This window comes from Schistocerca serialis, chromosome 1 (genome assembly GCF_023864345.2).
Source record: "Schistocerca serialis cubense isolate TAMUIC-IGC-003099 chromosome 1, iqSchSeri2.2, whole genome shotgun sequence".
Lineage (NCBI taxonomy): Eukaryota > Metazoa > Arthropoda > Insecta > Orthoptera > Acrididae > Schistocerca > Schistocerca serialis.
Window position 1 is genome coordinate 603,764,356 of NC_064638.1, and position 22,725 is coordinate 603,787,080.

Consider the following 22,725-nt stretch of genomic DNA (forward strand, 5'->3'; position numbering starts at 1 on the left):
TGCATAGATCCTGAGAAATCAGTTCCCAGAACAACCACCTCTGGCCGTAATAACAGCCTTGATAGGCCTGGGCCTTGAGTCAAACAGAGTTTGGATGGTATGTAAAGGTACAGCTGCCAGTGCAGCTTCAACACGATAGCCGGCCGGAGTGGCCGAGCGGTTAAAGGCGCTACAGTCTGGAACCACACGACCGCTACGGTCACAGGTTCGAATCCTGCCTCGGGCATGGATGTGTGTGATGTCCTTAGGTTAGTTAGGTTTAAGTAGTTCTAAGTTCTAGGGGACTTATGACCGCAGCAGTTGAGTCCCATAGTGCTCAGAGCCATTTGAACCATTTGAATCAACACGATACCACAATTCATCAAGAGTAGTGACTGGCGTATTGTGACGAGTTAGTTGTTTGGCCACCATTGACCAGACGTGTTCAATTGGTGAGACATCTGGAGAATGTGCCGGCCAGAACAGCATTCGAACATTTGCTGTATCCAGAAAGGCCCGTACAGGACCTGCGACATGCGGTCGTGCATAACCTGCTGAAATGTAGGTTTTCGCAGGGATCGAATGAAGGGTAGAGCCACGGGTCGTAACACATCTGAAATGTAACATCCACTGTTCAAAGTGCCGTCAATGCGAACAAGAGATGACCGAGGCATGTAACCAATGGCACCCCATACCATCACGCCGGATGATACACCAGTATGGTGATGACGAATACACGCTTCCAATGTGCGTTCACCGCGATGTCGCCAAACACGGATGCGACCATCATGATGCTGTAAACAGAACGTGGATTCATCCGAAAAAATGACGTTTTGCCATTCGTGGACCCAGGTTCGTCGTTGAGTACACCATCGCAGGCGCTCCTGTCTATGATGCAGCGTCAAGGGTAACCGCAGCCATGGTCTCCGAGCTGATTGTCCATGCTGCTGCAAACGTCGTCGAACTGTTCGTGCAGATGAAACTTCCTGGCAGATTAAAACTGTGTGCCCGACCGAGACTCGAACTCGGGTCCTTTGCCTTTCGCGGGCAAGTGCTCTACCATCTGAGCTACCGAAGCACGACTCACGTCCGGTACCCACAGCTTTACTTCTGCCAATATCTCGTCTCCTACCCTCCAAACTTTAGAGAAGCTCTTCTGCGATCCTTGCAGAACTAGCACTCGTGAAAGAAAGGATATAGCGGAGACATGGCTTAGCACAGCCTGGGGGATGTTTCCAGAAAGAGTTTTTCACTCTGCAGCGGAGTGTGCGCTGATATGAAACTTCCTGGCAGATTAAAACTGTGTGCCCGACCGAGACTCGAACTCAGGAACTTTGCCTTTCGCGGGCAAGTGCTCTACCATCTGAGCTACCGAAGCACGACTCACGCCCGGTACCCACAGTTTTAATCTGCCAGGAAGTTTCATATCAGCGCACACTCCGCTGCAGAGTGAAAATCTCATTCTGTTCGTGCCGATGGTTGTTGTCTTGCAGACGTGGCTGCACGATCCGTTACAGCCATGCAGATAAGATGCCTGTCATCTTGATTGCTAGTGATACGCGGCCTTTGGGATCCAGCACGGCGTTCCGTATTACCCTCTTGAACCCACCGATTCCATATTCTGCTAACAGTCATTGGATCTCGACCAACGCGAGCAGCAATGTCGCTATACGATAAACCGCAATCGCGATAGGCTACAATCCAACCTTTATCAAAGTCGGAAACGTGATGGTACGCATTTATCCTCCTTACACGAAGCATCACAACGACGTTTCACCAGGCAACGCCGGTCAACTGCTGTTTGTGTATGAGAAATCGGTTGGAAACTTTCCTCGTGTCAGAACGTTGTAGGTCTCGCCACCGGCGCCAACCTTGTGTGAATGCTCTGAAAAGCTAATCATTTGCATATCACAGCATCTTCTTCCTGTCGGTTAAATTTCGCTTCTGTAGCACGTCATCTTAGTGATGTAGCAATTTTAGTGGACAGTAGTGTATTTTAGCTCCTTATGCTCGTGATCGCACCTGGCTCGAACGTAAACGTTCTTGTTCGTCCAAGATTGGCAAGATGTTAAGTTTGGTTTTCACTCTAAGAACATTTTAACATTCACCTCGAGGCAATCAGACTGCCGCCCAGTTCTCTTACTTGCGGTAGACTAGAGTGTAGCATAACGAGTCGAATCTCCTGGTCTACAGTGAGAAGTGGGACACGCGTCGTAGAGCTGTTGCCAGCAGCGGTCCTGCTCGGTGTTTCGGCAGGTGTGGACTCAGCTCAGCGGCCGCGGCCTGCCCTCCGTATCGACGTGCGCCGCTCCTGTGGCTTCCCATCCAGCGGCAGACACGTGTCTGCGACCCGTGCGCTTATCCGCGGATGTCTATCGACTGCGCGCGAAAAGGTTTACTGTTTGCGCGACTGTGCGAGTGAAGGTTCAGCGTTACCTCAACAAACAGATCGAGTGCGCACGATGAGGTATGTTATAAAAAGGTCGACTGCGCGCGAGTGTTTTATTTGCTACTCAGTAACGTTTGCACACAAATGTTGGTAACACTGTTGTCATTAATCACCTTCTCCGAGAGCTATGCTGTGTGGACCACATCCCACTCCTCGTACGTGACTAGTACATTAGAAATGGAGAATATGATAAGTGTAAGAGGCCTTAAGTTCTTAGGAGTATTAAATTTCGGAAACACAGAGAAACACGACGTGGAGTAGCCTGGAGGTGCACAGTAAAAAATGCATGTACTGAAATGATTCTTCAACTCTCATTGTGTTTACTATGAAGTCGGTTATACCCATGAAGCCACTGATAACTTAAACAGACAAACAACTTCCAATGTGTAAAACTGAATGCTATTACCGAATTATGTGAATCACTCTTAAAATTAAGTCGTTTGACTAACATTAAAAAATGTACGCTGAGATGACAAAAGATATATCGTGTCGCACCTCCTTTTGCACGGCGTATTGCAGGAACTCGACGTCGCGTGGACTCAACAAGCCGTTGAAAGTCCCCTGCAGAAATATTGAGCCATGCTTGCTCTATAGATGTACACAATTGCGAAAATGTTGTCGGTGCAGGATTTTGTGCTCCAAGTGACCTCTCCATTATGTCCCATAAATATTCGATGGGATTCAGGTCAGGCGATCTGGTTGGCCAAGTCAATCCTTCGAGTTGTTCAGAATGTTCTTGAAACCAACAGCCAACACTTGTGGCCCGGTGATCTGGCACACTGTCATCCGTAAAAACACTATGGTTCTTTGGGAACATGAAGTCCATGAATGGCTGAAAACGGTCTCCAGGTAGCCGACCATAACCATTTCCAGTCAATAATCGCTCGCTCTGAAACAGAGCAGCAGACCTCAGCAGTTACGGTGGCTAGGACTGTGACCTAGGTTCTGCTGTTAGGTAGTTCTCATGGCAGAGGTGTAGGCCAGCAGTTGCAGGAAGTGTTGAGGAATGAGTACCAGGTCACCAGCATTGTGAAGCATAATGCAGGATTGGCTCAGGTGACTGCTAACATAGGGGGGTTATGTAGGGATTTTATTAAAGAGGATCAGGTAGTGATAATGGGTGGGGCTGGTAATAGTATTGATAGGGATGGGGAGTATGACATAGATGGTGACCTGGAAAAGATAGCCACTCAGACTGGCAACACGAATGTGCATTTCGTGGAACTGTTTCAGCGCCACGATCGGCCTCATCTTTATACAGCCGTCAGGCGTAATAACGTGAGACTTGGGGATGCGCTGATGATAAAAAGCATGGGTCATATTTCAGTGGTGTCGGTGGAGTCTATCAGCAGGACGGGTTTCACTAGACATGGCCTGCACCTCAACAGGTATGGGAAGGGGAGGTTGGCAAAGCTTATAGGTGACAGCATAGGTGGCGGAGGTGGGATCACTCATGGGAAAATTCCTGCAGTAGTGGGTGTTAGAGCTGCACCTTTTTTTAGATTGAAGTCGGCTGATAGGTATTTCTGCTTAAGAGAAGTCTCTCTAACAAAGGAACCAGTTTTGACAAAGCTTAGGTATCAGAGTAATGAGGGAATTAGTATATTTCATCAAAATATACAAGGTATTAGAGATAAAGTTAGTGAACTGCTTATAGATGACTCTGAAATTATTGGTATATCTGAACACTTCTTAAATAAGGAGACAATTCAGAAGCTTCCTTTACCAGGATACAGGTTGACTGGCAGCTTTTCTAGAAGCTCTTTGCGGTGTGGGGGAGTAGCCATGTATGTGAAAAACGGCATCCCATTTGAGTCAATTGATGTTTCAAACTACTGCACTGAAAAGGTGTTTGAATGTTGTGCAGGTGTGGTTAAATTTAATGGAGCTTAACTTTTAACTGTTGTTATTTATAGATCCCCAGACGCCGATTTCACAACGCTTTTGCTAAAGCTAGAGGATGTTCTTGGTTCACTTTATAGGAAATACAAAAAGTTAGTTATATGTGGTGACTTCAGTATTAATTGTATGAGTGATTGCGCAAGGAAAAGGATGCTGGTAGACCTCCTTAATTCATATAATCTTATGCAATCTGTATTCTTTCCAACGAGAATGCAAGGGAACAGTAGAACAACCGTAGACAACATTTTTGTTCATTCCTCGTTACTAGACGGGCATTCTGTTAGCAAAAAGGTGAATGGCCTTTCAGATCATGATGCACAAATTCAACTCTAAAAGATTTATGTGCTGCAACACATGTTAAATATAGTTATCAACTGTGTAGGAAAGCTGATCCAGTTGCTGTAGAGACCTTTGTAAACCTTGTCAAGGAACAAGAGTGGCAAGATGTTTATAGCGCTGATACAGTAGACGTTAAATATAATGCTTTTCTCAAGACTTTTCTCGTGCTCTTTGAAAGTTGATTTCCGTTACAACGTTCAAAACAGGATACTAGCACAAACAGGCAGCCTGGGTGGCTGACTAGAGGGATAAGAATATCTTGTAGAACAAAGTGGCAATTATATCAAAACGTTAGAAGCAGACAAAATCTAAATGCAGCAGCCCATTACAAACAGTATTGTAAGGTGCTTAAAAATGTTATTAGGAAGGCAAAAAGTAAGTGATATACAGATAGAATAGCTAAGTCTCAGGATAAAATTAAAACCATACGGTCAGTCGTAAAGGAAGTGGCTGGTCTGCAGTGAAGCCACTTTATAAAAAGGGAGACAGGGATAATGTTGACAACTTTAGACCTGTTTCTATGCCATCGGTGTTTGCTAAAGTTATCGAGAAGGTTGTATATACAAGGTTACTGGTGCATTTAAATTCACATAAGTTGCTGTAAAATGTACAGTTTGGTTTTAGAAATGGTTTAACAACTGAGAATGCTATATTCTATTTTCTCTGTGAGGTTTTGGACGGATTAAATAAGAGGTTGCGAACGCTAGGTATTTTCTTTGATTTAACGAAGGCTTTTGACCGTGTTGACCACAAAATACTACTGCAGAAGTTGGACCATTATGGAGTAAGGGGAGTAGCTTACAATTGGTTCGCCTCTTACTTTAAGAACAGAAATCAGAAGGTAATTCTCAGCAATATTGCGAGTGGAAGTGATGTTCAGTCGCAATGGGGCACTGTTAAGTGGGGCGTTCCCCAAGGGTTGGTGCTGGGGCCACTGCTTTTTCTTATTTATATAAATGATATGCCTTCTAGTATTACAGCTGATTCAAAAATATTTCTGTTTACTGATGACACCAGCTTGTTAGTGAAGGATCTTGTGTGTAATATTGAAACAGTATCAAATAATGTAGTTCATGAAATAAGTTCGTGGCTTGTGGAAAACAATTTGATGCTAAATCACAGTAAGACTCAGTTTTTACAGTTTCTAACTCACAATTCAACAAGAACCGATATTTTGATCAGACAGAATGGGCATACTATAAGCGAGACGGAACAGCTCAAGTTCCTAGGCGTTCGGATAGACAGTAATCTGTCATGGAAAGCCCATGTCCAGGATCTCGTTCAGAAACTAAATGCTGCTCTATTTACCATTAGAACAGTATCTGAAATAAGTGACAGTTCAACACCAAAAGTAGTCTACTTCGCATATTTTCATACGCTTATCTCGTATGGTATTACTTTTTGGGGTAATTCTTCTGATTCAAAAAGGGTATTTTTGGCTCAAAAACTGGCTGTTCGAGCTATATGTGGTGTAAGTTCGAGAACCTCTGGTCCACCCCTATTCAATAGACTGGGAATTCTGACTGTGCCCTCACTGTATATATTTTCTTTAATGTCGTTTGTTGTTAGCAATATTAGCCTATTTCCAAGAGTAAGCAGCTTTCACTCAGTTAATACTAGGCAGAAATTAAATCTGTATGTGGAATGCACTTCCTTGACTCTTGTGCAGAAAGGAGTGCAGTATCCTGCTGCATCCATTTTCAATAAGCTACCACAAGAACTCAAAAATCTTAGCAATAGCCCAAAGTCTTTTAAGTCTAAACTGAACTGTTTCCTCATGGCTCACTCCTTCTATTCTGTCGAGGAGCTCCTGGAAGAGCTGAAAAATTAAGCAAATTCCAGTGTTACATTGTTGATTTTCTTTATTTAAACTTACGACTTGTCGCCTGAATATGTTTTTTATATTTCATTTTATCTGTTTCTACTATCGTGTTATAATTTCATGTATTGACTCGTTCCATGACCATGGAGATTTCTCCTTAATTTGGTCCCACGGACCAATAAATAAATATAAACACGGTCCACGCCATTACGGTATCACCACCAGCTTGCTCAGTGTCTTGTTGACAACTTGGGTCCATGGCTTCGTGGGGTCTGCGCCATTCTCGAACCCTACCATCAGCTCTTACCAACTGAAATCGGGACTCATCTGACCAGACCACGGTTTTCCAGTAGTCTAGGGTCCAACCGATAGGCCACGAGCCCAGGAGAGGCGCTGCAGGCGAGGTTGCCCTGTTAGCACAGGCACTCGCGTCGGTCGTCTGCTTCCAAATTTCGACGCACTGTCCTAGCGAATTGTTCGTCCGATTTCCTAAAAAATGGTTCAAATGGCTCTGAGCACTATGGGACTTAACATCTTAGGTCATCAGTCCCCTAGAACTTAGAACTAGTTAAACCTAACTAACCTAAACACATCACATACATCCATGCCCGAGGCAGGATTCGAAGCTGCGACCGCAGCAGTCACGCGGTTCCGGATTGAAGCGCCTAGAACCGCACGGCCACCGCGGCCGGCCCGATTTCCTACATTGATTTCTGTGGTTATTTCATGCAGTGTTTCTTTACTCTTATCAGTGACATCAATACACAAACTCCACTACTCTCTCGGTTGTTAAGAGAACGCCATCGGCCACTGTGTTGTCCGTGGTGAGACATAATGCTTGAAATTTGGTATTTTCGCCAAACTCTTGACACTGTGGGCCTCAGAATATTGAATTCCCTGACGATTTCCAAAATGGAAAGTCACACGCGTCTAGCTCCAAGTACCATTCCGCGTTCAGAATCTGTTAATCCCCGTCGTGCTATCGTAAACAAGTCGGAAACCTTTCCAGATGAATCACCTGAGTACAAATGACATCTCCGCCAGTGCACTGCCCTTTCACACCTTATGTACGCGATACTATCGGCATCTGTATGTGTGCACTTCGCTATCCCATTATTTTTGTCACCTCAGTGTATTTATCGGGTCAGAGTGTCTGTTTTGTTACCATTGCCGAAAACGTTAAATGAAGTTCATAGTGTTAGTATTTTGTTTGTTGCCTAACAAAACAGACGCTACGTATAAAAAGGTATTAACTGGAATCGTAAAAGCCTTGTCACTATTATTAAGTTTCAACCGTCAATCATGTGACTATACGCAAAGTAGTTAGTCAGGTACGGCTATTTTCAACGGTTGTAGGATGTAGATTTCATTTTACACAGGCCTGGACAAAATTTTGGCGTAAGGGCTACTTCTGATTATAAACAAAACAGTGCTGGTAAAGGTAACTCGTTGCACCGGTTGTTTTGTTTGGCTTTTCTCCCTCTCCACGAGGTTGTTGGTGCTTGTGTTGAAGATTTAATGATCATTATACTCGAAAGTGAAAATGTTACATGTTTTGCTGATTATTTGACTACGAACTATATAGACTCAGAATGTGAGTTTTCGCACAAAATTTGGGCTTCCAAGTTCTGCAAGTGCAACTAACGCTTGTGACGCATTTCACAGCGCTTTCGGCCTTAATTTTCACAGAGCACATCCACAAATACATATTTTTGATGATGCTATCGTTCAGACTCAGAGCCGCGCAGGGTAGCTGCGCTGTCTGAGGCGGCTTGTCACGGCTCGCGCGGCTCCCCCCGTCGGAGATCCGAGTCCTCCCTCGGGAATGGGTGTGTGTGTTGCCCTTAGCGTAAGTTATTTTAAGTTAGTTTAATTAGTGCGTAAGCGTAGGAATCGATAACCTCAGCAGTTTGGTTCCATAGAACCTTACCACAAATTTCAAAATTTTCATACTCAAACAACCACCTGAAATCACATAAATCATGCAGACAGGCCTCGCCGATTTGCACCAAACGTGAAAACCATGTGCAGTATATATAGGAATGATTTTAAATTGGACCTGTAGCAAGACTGAAATTTTAAACCCTGTTTTTGTTATTGCACGACTTTTTAAATACATTGACGAGAGTCCCATTAAGGGACTGTGTATTTTATCAAGAATTTTTTAACATCCGTCTGATCTAGCTTACAGCCATAGAAAGTCCTTGAAAATATGAAGGAAAATGCTGTAGTGCTAACTTACTTGTGTTTCCCCCACGCGCTTTTGACTTGACTCAAAAATAGACCTCCACGTGCAGTTAACCTGTTTGGAAAATATACCACAGGTGCAGTGACCACTTCGACAATAGGTCAAATTTTGGGTCAGCCTGTAGTTTGGATGACCCGTGACACACGCCACTCACTTCGGTGGCCTGACGCTACCAGTATCTGGTATCTGTTTCCGAATCTAACAAATTCGAGCTTTGTGGACGAAGGCCAGCTACCGTCACTTTACACCATCTGGCTTATCTCGTAGTGAAACCACCACAAGCTGCGTCTACATCGACATCAGAACTCCTCAAACCAACATAAGTTGAGTGGCTGAGGGTGCTTTTCGTGCCGCTGTCGCTCCCGTCTCCTCCCCACCCATTGCCTGTTAAAGGCAAGTGCACGGCAAGGACGATTGATGGTGAGCCTCCATGCGATTCCCGAAGGCCTCTAATCTTTGTTTCATGGTCTTTTCGCGAAATACATTAAGTAGGAAGCAGTATATTGCTTGATTCACATAGGGACGTATGCTCTCAGAATTTTGGCGGTAACCACAACGTCTCTCTTGTGGCGTCTGCCATTGCAGTTGGACGAGCGTCTTCATGATGCTTTCGTGGCTACTACATGAAACAGTGACAAAACACGTTGCTCTCCCTGTGATCTCTGTTTTTTTTCTATCAATCCTATTTAATATGACGCCGCTACTGACAATCAATACTCAAATATAGAGCGAACGATGGTTGTATAAGGTGCCGCCCCCCTTCGCGGGTGGACTACAACTGAGCATTCTTCCAAAGAATCACTGTGCTTTTGGTATCTCCCTTTCTTTAGCTTTTTTTTATGTGGGCGGTCAGCTGAATCGTCCGGAACGCATAGTCCCAGATTTTTAAAGTGTAAGGGACGATCAGAAAGTTCCCATTCATGGTGCTTCTGCAAGTTATACGCAACCTAGCGAGACTCCGATGTGGGTATATAAGCACCGACATCCCAGCGAGGGTTTAGTGTGGTGTTCGTGTCGTTCCGACGTGCATGCGGTAAATGCATAACCGTGAACTATTGTGACTTTATTACCAAATGCGTCCAAACAGAACCACGTGCTCTTATTGTTTTATTGGCTGCCGAAGGGCAAACACAGGCAGACATCCATTGGAGAATGAAGAATGTGTGTGGGGAAGCATGTCTTCCGAATACCACGTCCGGGGAAACAGCGATAAGGCGCGCTGCTGCTTCATGATGGTACACGTTCCCATATCGCAAATGCTGTAACGCAAAAGTTATACCAACTCAAATGGAAGAGACTCGAGCACTCGCGCTGTTGTCCCGATATTCTCCCCAAGCGATTATCACGCCTTCAGTCCCTTCAAAAAGGCCTTGATGGGTCAAAGATTCCCGTCGGAAGAGCCAGTTACGGATTTCTTGCCGCAGAATGACACGATATTTTACAAAACCGATATTTTCAACGTAGCGTGTCCGAGCGATGATTGTCTCAGTGTTGAAGGCGATTTTATCTCATTGGCATAGAGATTCTGGACCGTATGGCCTTCCAATTGAGACTTTGTTGTCGCCTTTCTATTTGACTACTTGCATGTAATCGTACAATAACGGTTGTTTCCGTTTCTTTGTACGCATTACATTTGTGTATGTTGGGTATCAAATGCCAATCGCTTCTGAAAGTGTAGATTCTCTGTAGATTTTGTCCGCAGCTCGTGGTCTAGTGGCTAGCGTTGTCGCCTCTGGATCACGGGCCTCCGGGTTCGATTCCCGGATTGGAAATTTCTCTCTGCCGGGGACTGGGTGTTTGTGCTGTCCTCATCATTTCATCATCATGATCATTCATAACAGTGGACTTTCTAAAAACATGGACTGTGTAACAATTGAAACTTTGTACGGGCGCTGATGAACCTGCAGTTGAGCTCCCCACAAACCAAACATCTGTAAGTCTTTTTGTAATTCATTACAATTCTCGAACGTTGCAACTTCTTTATACCTTATAACCAGAATCATCGGCGAAATACCTTAAGAAGTTTTCAACGTCGACAGCTGACCCCCAATAAATGTGATGTAAGAGATTTCTTAGGCTGGTGGTAGAAGGTATAAAATACAGGGCGCGAAAGATTATGTACAGCTTGTGCACAAATTAGATTCCAGTTGTAGGAGACGAAGGATATTAAAGGAAATCAATAGCTGAGAAAGTGGTGAGGTAGATTTCGTAGCCTATCCCCGTTGTTATTAACTCTGTTCACTGAGCAAGCAGTTAAGGAAACAAAAGTGACGTTTGGACAGGGAATTAAATTGCAGGGACAAGCAATACAACTTTATGGTTTGCAGATGACGTTGTAATCCTGTCAAGGCAACAAAGTAATTGGAAGAGCATATGAAAGGAATGGACGTCTTGCAAAGAGCAATAAATTAATAAAAGGGTAATGGAATGTAATCATATTAAATGAGGAGATTCCGAGATAATTAAATTAGTAAATGAGATAGTAAAAGTAAGAGATGAATTTTGGTATTTTGGCAGCATAATAACGTATTATGTCCGAAGTAGATAGTATACAAAATACAGGTTCCCCAGAAAAGCGTTTGTGGAAAAAAAGTTTACTTCGAATACTGATTTAAATGTTAGGAAGTATTTTCTGAAAAGTCTTTTTAGAATGTGTTGTTGTACGGAAGTGAAGCATGTACGATAGGCGGTTCAGACAAGAAAGGAATCCACGTTTTCGATAGGTGGTGAAACGGAACAAAGCTGTATATTAGATACGTGGATCCGATAAATAATGGGAAGATACTAGATATAATTAGAAGAGGATGATCACCATCGAGAGATGCACCAAATCACTGTTTGGTCCACAACACTAACGACAACAAAATAAAATGAAACGTTAACCAAACAAGTAAGACAAAATTTAAAATTTGTGCTTTGTGTTTAGAATTAATGTTAAAAAAAAAGGTAACAGATATGTTTCAGGCGCATTCCTTCAGCGTGACACCAACAAACCAATTAATGACACATACTTGTCGTAGTATGAACTGTTGTAAGGGTTACTTGTATCCAACATTTCCTGACTTCGTTTGAAAGATTTTTGATAGCAACTATTACACTCCAAGCGAATGAATAGCATGCGTCGTTGGATTAGGATTCCGAAAAAGAGCATCCTTGAGATATTTACTTCAATCCATCGAATTTTTAATACCAGAGAGCAATATCTGTTTATTGAAACCAAGTCTCGTTAGATTCTACAGTAGCCTAACATTTTCACCCTCTTGGATATTATCGCACTAGAAGATATCTTTTCCTCCACACAAATGTGGACAGCCTGTTGAGCCACACATGTTGAAGCGGCAGCTGTGTGCAGTGCGCACCTGTCATGGTGAAGATGCCGACGAAAAGGCCGATGTTGCGGCCTGCCAGCATCACCTCCTCCTCGGAGTCGTTGCCCGCCTCCTTCTTGCGGCCGGCCCATATGCCCACCGCTAGGATCAGCACGTAGAACAGAACGATGGACACCACGCCCGCGATGTTGATCATTTTGAGACCTGCCAACATAAATGTCCTGATATTAGATGCTGTCCTGCTATTGGTAGAGAGAATGAGAATATAATGTAATGTCTTCAAGTAAGGCGATTAACGATGTCTTTAGGCTACAGGTGTCCCAAAATATCAGTCTCCCATACGAAGGTTTAGAAAACTTGCTGCATCCTGTGATTCCCCCTGATGTCTTTCTCAAATTTGTTAAGAATGTTCTTCTTATTGACTTAGCTGATTCCATTGTCTTCAAACAAATTCATTGTTTTATAAATGTAATAGTAAAATTGCTGTATTATCCATATCTTCTTTCGTTACAATTGCATTATTCTCCTGAAAGTTTTCATTCTGCTTCTTAATTGTTTTCATTTCATTTAGATTTTTCTTTTTCTTTTCATTAATTACCTTTTTAAACTTTAACATTAGTGGCCATTTGTTGGTATTTATTCATTAGAGCTACTATTGCACTTTTAGGATCTGCTGTATTCTGTTTAATTGCGAAAATTAAATTTCTACTGGGTTTTGTACCGCTTCATTGTATAAAATATTTTAATTTAGCATTATATATCAGACCCTTGTTAGGACGTTAGGTTCACTGTCCTGTCATTGAGCTGAAACTGTTCGTCATCGACGGGAAACTAATCGCATTTCAACAGAAACTAAAACTGCTTCATAACTGGCTCAGATGTGTAAGTACCAACAAGTGGATGCCAATGTTTAAGTTAGAAAAGTGTTAGCTAATGAAAGAAAAAATGAAAATAAAAATCTAAACTAAATTAAAACAATTAAAAAGCTGAAGCGAAAGCAGAAAAGGCTGATACGGCAGTTATTAATTATGATGACGATTACATTTATAAAACAGTGATGTTTTTTGAATACAATGGAATCGTCGAAGTCATCCAATTGTTATCAATATCAGATACCAAGCTAAAAATATGATACTCAATGACAGGATCAAGAGGACGTATAGCTTTCAGCAGTCTTAAACAGCATAACAACGCCCTGAATTCGTAAACGTTATTAGAGGTGTTGCAATACGCAACGAATCACATTCGCTTCGATTGGTATAACACAAACGTCCCAGTCAAAGAAACTACTGAAATCATTAAGAAGGACCTAAATAGGTACGGAAAATTAAGCATTGGTGAACAGATTTTTTTATAGTTGGTGCTGGATTTCAATTATTTCAAATTTCAAGGCAAAATGTAACAGCAATGGGGGATAGCTTATCTGGAACACTTGCAGATATATTTAGAAAAGGCTTTGAATGCAGATTCTTCAGTAGATTCCCACAAACAACAGGAAACAATCGTGGACCGCAAGCAATATCTTGACGATCTTATCATATTAGTCGAAGCTAATGAAGCTGAACTAAATTCAGATTAAGCGCAATATATCCCGATTTAACTTTCACAGCTAACAAGGGAACCTCCCCATCGCACCCCCCTCAGATTTAGTTATAAGTTGGCACAGTGGATAGGCCTTGAAAAACTGAACACAGATCAATCGAGAAAACAGGAAGAAGTTGTATGGAACTATGAAAAAATTGGTAAAATATACAAACTGAGTAGTCCATGCGAAGATACGCAACATCAAGGACAATGGGAGTCTAGGAGCGCCGTTGTCTTGTGGTTAGCGAGAGCAGCTACGAAATGAGAAGTCCTAGGTTCAAGTCTTCCCTCGAGTGAAAAGTTTAATTTTTTATTTTCAGTTTATGTGACAAACTCTTATGTTTTCATCACTTTTTTGCGAGTGATTATCACATCCAGAAGAAAACCTAAATGGGCAAGGTAGAAGAATCTTTTTACCCATGTACAAGTTAGGTGGGTCGACAACATATTCCTGTCATGTGATGCACATGCCGTCACCAGTGTCGTATAGAATATATCAGACGTGTTTTCCTGTGGAGGAGTCGGTTGACCAATGACCTTGCGATCAAATGTTTTCGGTTCCCATTGGAGAGGCACGTCCTTTCGTCTACTAATCGCACGGTTTTGCGGTGCGGTCGCAAAACACAGACACTAAGCTTATTGCAGTGAACATAGACGTCAATGAACGAACGGACAGATCATAACTTTGCGAAAATAAAATTTTCAGTCGAGGGAAGACTTGAACCCAGGACCTCTCGTTCCGCATATACTCACGCTAACCACGGGACCACGGCGCTCCTGAGCTCACTTTTTCTTGATGTTGCTTATCTTGCGCATGGACTACTCAGTTTGTATATTTTACTAATTTTTTTCATAGTTCCACACAACTTCTTCCTGTTTTCTCGATTGATCTGTGTTCAGTTTTTCAAGGCCTATCCACTGTGCCAACTTATAACTAAATCTGAGGGGTGTGCGATGGGGAGGTTCCCTTGTAAGATGGAAGTAAATGACAAGTTCAGTTCCTTAGGTTTGACAGTAACCAAACTTGGAGGTAAACATGAAATATCCATTTTAACAAAGTCTTCGACCACCGATGTCATTATTAACGAGCAGTCCTGCCATCTACAGCAATATAAAAATGTATACTTCTATGCTATGGTCACTGGAATCCTCAAACTGTCGCAGACTGTAAATGAAATGGTAAAAGAACTTAAAATTTTAAAACATATAGCAACAAACAACGGTTGTAGAAGCAGTCATGTGACATTACTGAACAAGAAGATGAAAGGAAAAGTGAAACTACAGCATAGGGCAAACTCTGCACTAACAACGAAAAATGACGTATGTTCCCATGACTTATTACGGCCAGGTGTCCGATAAAATTGCGAAATATTTTCGTAGCGGCAAAGTTAACGTATATTTCCGAACAAAAAAACACTTAAAATACAGCTATGTCGTAACATTAAGGATAAAAAGAAGGCGAAATCTTTTATCATGTGACGATATGTACATTCACTGAGACGTTAAAAGACTATAATGTTCAAAGCGCCTAACTAATTGTTCGTCTGTACGAAGATTTTTGTGGATTAGTCATCGAATGGGTGCATACATCCTACTTACGTTAGCGGGCGCATGGCGTACTTCATACACCACACGGATTGACACATATCCATCATTTCACTGGAAACTTATTTTAGAAATAATATTCTATCATTATTATTTCAAACTGTTTAAGTGACACTCTTTAGTAAAGATGGCGTACATCTAGTAGAATTATGTATAGGGGTCCACAATACGTAACAGTCTGCTAACTTCATGAGATAAATCATTTTTGTTTTATCTTTTAAATTAAATGGTTTCTCTTGTAAAGACTCACAATTTCTAACTTTAATGATAAACAAAAATCTTTTCTTGATTCTTTTTTGTTTCGTCTTGCTTTTACTTTCACATCAGATTTTCTTCCATTTACTCTGTCTCTTCCTATGAAATATATCTCACTTACAACCCCACTATTACCTTCCAATCATCTTCAGGATCATATGCTTGCTCACTTTGTGAATAATGCTCGGAGGAGACAATGGCTTGATCTTCTTTATCAGAATTGTCGTCATCAACTTCTTCAATTTCAGAATAGTAGTTAGTATAAGGCAATTCATAAAGTTTATCATCTGTGACGTTTTTTACGCGATCTGAACAAGAAGAGCCCTTTTTTTAGGTAATCAAGCGTGCGGTGTATTTTGAACGCCAAATGTGACTGATTCACTGTTAAACTTCTCACAGACGCACATCTGAAGATGGCAGTTATTTGCCGTAACGGATAATGTGAATATTTTTTATACATCTAAGCGATCGTGGATGTTAAAAAATGGTTCAAATGGCTCTGAGCACTATGGGACTTAACTTCTGAGGTCATCAGTCCCCTAGAACTTAGAACTACTTAAACCTAACTAACCTAAAGACATCACACACATCCATGCCCGAGGCAGGATTCGAACCTGCGACCGTAGCGGTCGCGCGGTTCCAGACTGTAGCGCCTAGAACCGCTCTGCCACTTCGGCCGGCGATCGTGGATGTAATAAATTATTATACGAACATTACCAAGGTCGCATGCTTTTAGTTGTCAGTATGTCAGTTGTTAAATTCCTTGTGTTATAATATACTTTCACGTGTGTCATTTTTTTGGTGAAAATTGCTTTAATTTATTTGCTGGACGGCAGTACTTTTTTGTACTCGATTTCGGTTAAAATTTTCCGTAGAACCACTTATTCAAAGCCGGTGCTACAGGCATTCACCTACAGCTTTCAGTGCTCAACGAGTACGCAGTCGTAATTCATCGATTCTGGGCAGCATTCTGCAAGCTTCTTTATTGAATGTCAGTAAGGATGGCGTGGAATTTAACGACAAATGGTAATTACAGTGTAACAAAAATCTTGCGCTAGAGAAAAACACTCTAGTCGAGCAGAAGAATCAAAGGAATTTCGACTGAGAATGTAAGGAAAAATGATTTACACGATAAGAATAGGACAGATGCTCAAACGGAATAGGACAATAGGCACGTTGCCCGCGCCTACGTATCGCCAGACGTTGAGCGCAGATTCGCAGCGCCTCTGCTGCTCCTGCTGGCGTTCAGGCGGCAGACAGGTGTCGGCCTTGACCTCGGGGTGCCGCCTGCGAGCTGAGAGGCGTGTTCGCTGACGCGCAACACCAGGGCACAGTAGCTCAAAGGACGCCCACTCAGGCTGCCCGCGCTATGTGCGATTCTGGCCCGGTCAGCGACACCTCACATCCCAGCCCCTCAACATACAGTACAGACACTGTGCATCTACAAAGTGTTTTGTCCTTAGGCTGAGTACCTGAAACTGCATCTTCTGCGATGTATACATTCTACATTTATTTTATTCCACATTACACAGTAAAATCAACAAGGGTTCGGACTTAAATAGCGGAAACAATGCCATACAACAGAACGTAATGAAATAACGTCGATTACAAATCACATCGCCGGCCGTGGTGGCCGAGCGGTTCTAGGCGATACAGTCTGGAACCGCGCGACCGCTACTGTCGCAGGCTCGAATCCTGCTTCGGGCATGGATGTGTCTGATGTCCTTAGGTTAGTTAGGTTTAAGTAGTTCTAAGTTCTAGCGGACTGATGACCTCAGAAGTTAAGTCGCATAGTGCTCAGAGCTATTTTAACCATTTGAACAAATCACGTCAGTTACAGACCTCACTGCAAGTAGACTCTCCCTTTTCATCATGGGCATGAATACTTAAAAGAGTCGCATGTATCGGACGGTCTGCTGAAGTCTGTCACGAAATTTTCGAGACATGGATAACAGAGCTGGAATTGAATGTGCCAGAGGACGTAGAGCAGGATGGAGTAATCAAGGTATTCAAGAGGCTTTCGGAGAATCCGCATTGCCTTGTAGAACAGTGGCAACGTGGGTAAAAGTCTTCAACAAGGCCAGGTGGATCCCTATCAAAGAAAAGCCATCTGCTCTTGCCTCGTTTTTCGACACCGATCGATGCCAAACGTTTCGTGAGTGGGCCTCGAGAGACAGGAGTAGAGCGTATGACTGTGCACAACTTTCGGAACAACGCTTGGACATAAGAAAAGTTCATCCTGATGATTTCGCATGATTCGACGGAAATGCGGAAACAGTTATGATACGACTCGTACCCACATGGAACGCTGTGAGAGCGAAGGAAAGGCTTTCTTGCACTGTATCATTACACTGGACGAGACATAGGCCAAACCGTACGGGCCCCATCTGAAATTCCAATTAAACGGAAAGGTCAGTGCGCGTCATCACGACAATCGGAAGCTCGTCAGAATCCCACTAGTATGAATGCACAACATCACTTGGAGCGGAAAAAATACCTCTACCATTGGCCTGTGAACCAGTGAATCCAGATCTGGTTGCAATAGGAATCAGTGTACACGAAGTGGCACTCAAACGCCGACAGTGCGTCAAGAGTGTTACAATATGTGGCGCAGCGAAATTCGGCTGGGAAGATGAGATGCTTTGAACCTGTTTTCTTGTGTTTTGGTCATTCGGCGTTATCGTGATTTCCACGCTGCATAAACAATTTCGTTTCGAATAATTTTCTACGTCAGTAATCTGGTGTTAATGTACTGAACACAAAAGCTTGCTAGATTGAAAAAGTATCAGGCAGATATTTTTGACTCGGTTGCTTAAAGTTTTGACAATTTCCCAAAAGTACATCTTTGGAGTGACCCGGGGTGTCGCAGAAGGGCCTGAAGAATTTGAACAAAAAGCCAACAATAATTGTTCCCCACGTTATGGGAAGAACAAAATAAATTCCGTTTCCAGCATACCAGTAGGGCCTACTTGATTAAATGGATTCCTGAAAGTTCAATGCTGTAATTGTTACGAAACGAGGTTTATGATGTTTTTAGTTACATGGTTGCAAGGTAAATGTTCAGAATTCTTATCAACGTTCTTTTTTCATTACCTATAATTTTCCTTGTACCATGCGACAGCGTCATCTACCATGTGTTCATCAAACCGCGTGAGCATTGGTTGTCCTTCCTATGAGACATCTACATTTAGAGCTCATCCTCTTTGCTTTCCTTCTCTGTCTGTCACCTGCAATTAAAGTTCTTCGAATGATTCAGTGTCTCGCTTGCTCCAAGTACTCCTAGGCGGTCATCGAGGTTCCAAGTGGACACGAACGTAGTTTTGTAGGCGGGATGGACTCATTGCCTGAATATCGAGAAACTCCGTTACCATATGACAAATGGGTTGCTGTCTTTTAGTGACGGCGCAGCAACTTCTCCTAAGAAGATTGCCGGCCTGGGTGGCCGAGCGGTTCTAGGCGCCACAGTCTGGAACTGTGCGACCGCTACGGTCGCAGGTTCGAATCCTGCCTCGGGCATGGATGTGTGTGATGTCCTTAGTTTAGTTAGGTTTAAGTAGTTCTAAGTTCTAGGGGACTGATGACCTTAGAAGTTAAGTCCCATAGTGCTCAGAGCCATCTGAACCATTGTTTTCCTAAGAAGATTCGGATCTCACACATGAAACGAACTTGGGCGGATGGCGCACAAAACACGACCGCTCCGGCGTTTGGTGTAGATAAACGAGAATAATGTCACTTTAAAATAACCAAATGCATGGTTGCCAGTAGGAAAAAAATGAATACGCAAACATAAAAAATGGCGTTTAATAATACAGCTGGCTATCAGAGTAACACGATGCGTAATAACGACAGTAATTAGTGCTAAAAATGCATGGCAAGTGAGTAAAGTTACAGTTAGGTTCTTCCAATAATTTGTTTACTTTCTCTTGAGATCTGATTTCACGAACTCACTGAACTACCTCTGTAGATCTTGATGAAAAATGAGCTGTAGCTAATTAAGGAAACCTGCTAGTTAATGTAATCCTCGAAATCACCCACTTCGGCAGCTTTCAAGATAAGGACTCCTCACACTGAAGCAATACGTCACAAGTGACTTATATGCGGTTCCCTTGCAAGACACACAGCGCTTTTCCAGATCCAATTTGTCAAATCTTCCATTCACCTTCCTACTACTGACTCCAGAACGCTTTGCAATGTTATTTCTTGGAGTGGGAACGAACTGATCGGCTCCATAAATTTACCAGTTATATTGTAACTTTCTTAACTACTCTATTTTTTCAAAACTGGATATTTTTGAACATTTTCAAATTTTTGACTTTTTATACAACTAAATAGTGCAAACGAGCAATTATTTGACCTTTCTATATCTTATTTTTTCTGTAACATACCGTATCCATATCGACACGTTGGGCACTTAGATGCGTATTTTAAATTTTCCCTGCGACATTGTAATTCTATTACTGACAGTATTATAGGCATATTTTAACAGAAATAACGCAAAATTTGAACAAAATAATTCTTTTAAACCGATTCATAACAACAAACACAAATTAATATGCAATTTTTGGTTTAGTGATTTATTTGGTATGTTTCGAAACATTGTAGACACAATCCTGCGTCACATTTCATGCATTTTATGCTTAGATAGGACTACTAGAAGCCCTGCCTGCTCCTTTTACAGGATATATATACACATATAATGTTTCCTGAACCAACACTGAACATTTGAGAATGGAATTTCATCGATCTTAGGATACGCCCTAGATCCTTCGAAAAGCCTCACGTTAAGGTGTTTATAGTCTGTAATTCTGTGGTCAAGTTGCTGATATGAATAATACACACAATAAAAGAATAGGTAACGATAAATTTAGGTTTAGGAAAAATATAGGTACCAGAGAAGAAATTCTGACAAGATAGATAATGGAAGTTAGACTCACAAAAAATTAGTATATGTTCAAGGGATTTATCGACCTGGGCAAAGTGTTCGAGAACGTGAAATTATACCAGATGTTAGAAATGCTTAGGAGAATAGATGTAAGATATAGGGGAAAACGGGTAATATACACTAAATAGCCAGAACATTATGACCATACACCTACTATCGATATAAACCTGGACAGGCGATAGCAGCGTCACCTGGCGAGGAATCAGTGCTAGTGTGTCCCACAGGTTTCAGTCTTGGGTCCATTATTTTTCTTCATATATATTAATGACGTCCCACTCTATATCCATGAAGATGCAAAGCTAATTCTTTTTTCTGATGATACAAGTATAGTAATCACACCCAACAAACAGGAATCAGCTAAGGAAATCGTAAATAATGTCTTTCAGAAAATTATTAAGTGATTCTACGCAAATGGACTCTCATTAAATTTTGAGAAAACACAGTGCATACAAGTCTGCACAGTAAACAACATAGCACCGGTGATAGACTTTGAACAGAAGTCTGTTGCTAAGGCAGTATATTCAAAATTTCTGGGTGTATGCACCGACGAGGAATTGAATTGGAAGAAACACATCGATGATCTGCTGAAACGTTTAGGTTCAGCTACTTATAACATTAGAGTTATTGCAAATTTTTGGATAATCGTATCAGTAAATTAGCCTATTATGCATATTTTTATTCACAGTTTGCAAGTGGCGTCATATTTTGGGGTAATTCATCATTAAGAGAAAAAGTATTCATTGCACAATTGCATGTCTTCCTTGACATCTGTACTGAGGTACGGAGACAAGCTGGCGGCAACTCCATTCTGCTCTGGGAAACATTCATGTGCGCATTCATGGGTCTAGTGGAGCTCGTGCAATGCACCACGATGGCCAAGAAGTATCGTACATTGGTCGCAGACCACGTACACCTCTTCATGACGATCATATTTCCCGACGGCAGTGGCATTTTTCAGCAAGATAATGAGCCATATCACAAGGCCATGAGTGGGTTGGAGTGGTCCGAGGAACACAGCGCCTGGTTCCAATTGATGTGTTGGCCTCCTAACTTGTCATATCTGAACCGATCGAACACGTCTACAATGTGGCGTCAGAGCTCATGGCACCCCGGAATTTACGGGAACTGGATGATTACCTGTATGTGCATATGTAGTTCCAGTTCTCTACAGCGACCTACCATGGCATCATTGCTTCTATGTCACGACTCGTCGCCGCCATTGCTTCTATGTCAAGACTCGTCGCCGCTCTTATCCGTGCCAAAGGTGGACACACCGGTTATTAGATAGGTGGTCAAAATGTTCTGGCTGATCAGTATATAAAATGTACAAGAACCAAGAGGGAAAAGTAAGAATGGAACACCAAGGAAGAAGTGACCGGGTTGAAAAGGTAGGGATGCAGTCTTTCGCAACTATTGCTCAATCTGTGCAACGAACCAATAGCGACTCAATTAACAGAAATTTTCAGGAGTGGGAAAAATACTTCATGGCGAAAGGATATCAGAGATAACATTCGATGATGACGTTGCTATCCCCAGTGAAAGTGAAGAAAATTACAGGATTTGTTGAATAGAATGAACAGCCTAATGAACACACACTATAGACTGCTAGTAAATCGAAGAGAGGTGAAATAATGAGGAGTAACATAAATTAGATTAACGATAAACTTAACATCAAAATTGGGTCCATGAAATAGATGACGTGTAGGAGTTGTGCTACATTGGAAGTAAAATGACACAAGGTAGACGAACCAAGGATGATATAAAAAGCATCCTAGTACTGGCAAAGAGAATATTCGTAACCAAAAGAAGTCTGCTGGTATCAAACATAGGCCTTAATTTCAGAACGAAATTTTTGAGAACTTACGTCTGGAGCGAAGCTTGGTATGGTAGTGAATGACGAAATGGACGAAAAGAAGATAATCGAAGCGTTTGAGATGTACTGATAGGCTGAAAATCAGGTGGACTGATAAGGTAAGGAATGAGGAAAATCTCTGTAGAATCGGCGAAGAAAGAATGGGAAACACTGACAAAAAAAAGGGACCAGCTGACGGGTCGCGTGTTACAACATCAAGGAATAACTTCCATGGTACAAGACGGAACTGTGAAGGATTAAAGCTGTGTTGGGAGGCACAGATTTTAGTATATCCAACAAACAATAGAGTACGTTAGGTGCAAGTCCTTCTCTGAGATGAAGAGGTTGGTACAGCACGGAAAAAGAAAAGAAAAAAAGACTCCATGTATGGATCTTATTACATGCAGATGATTCAAAGT

At 42.2% G+C, this 22,725-nt stretch overlaps 1 protein-coding gene across 1 annotated transcript in view; it reads right to left on the reverse strand.

Moving 5' to 3' along the window:
• LOC126477208 (high-affinity choline transporter 1) overlaps positions 1-22,725 on the reverse strand; it is a 361,021-nt gene that overhangs the window by 200,059 nt on the left and 138,237 nt on the right. The window contains exon 3 of the mRNA XM_050103600.1: positions 12,099-12,272. Coding sequence (XP_049959557.1) covers positions 12,099-12,264 — 166 coding nt within the window. The 5' untranslated portion in view covers positions 12,265-12,272. The remainder of the gene's footprint in view (positions 1-12,098; positions 12,273-22,725) is intronic.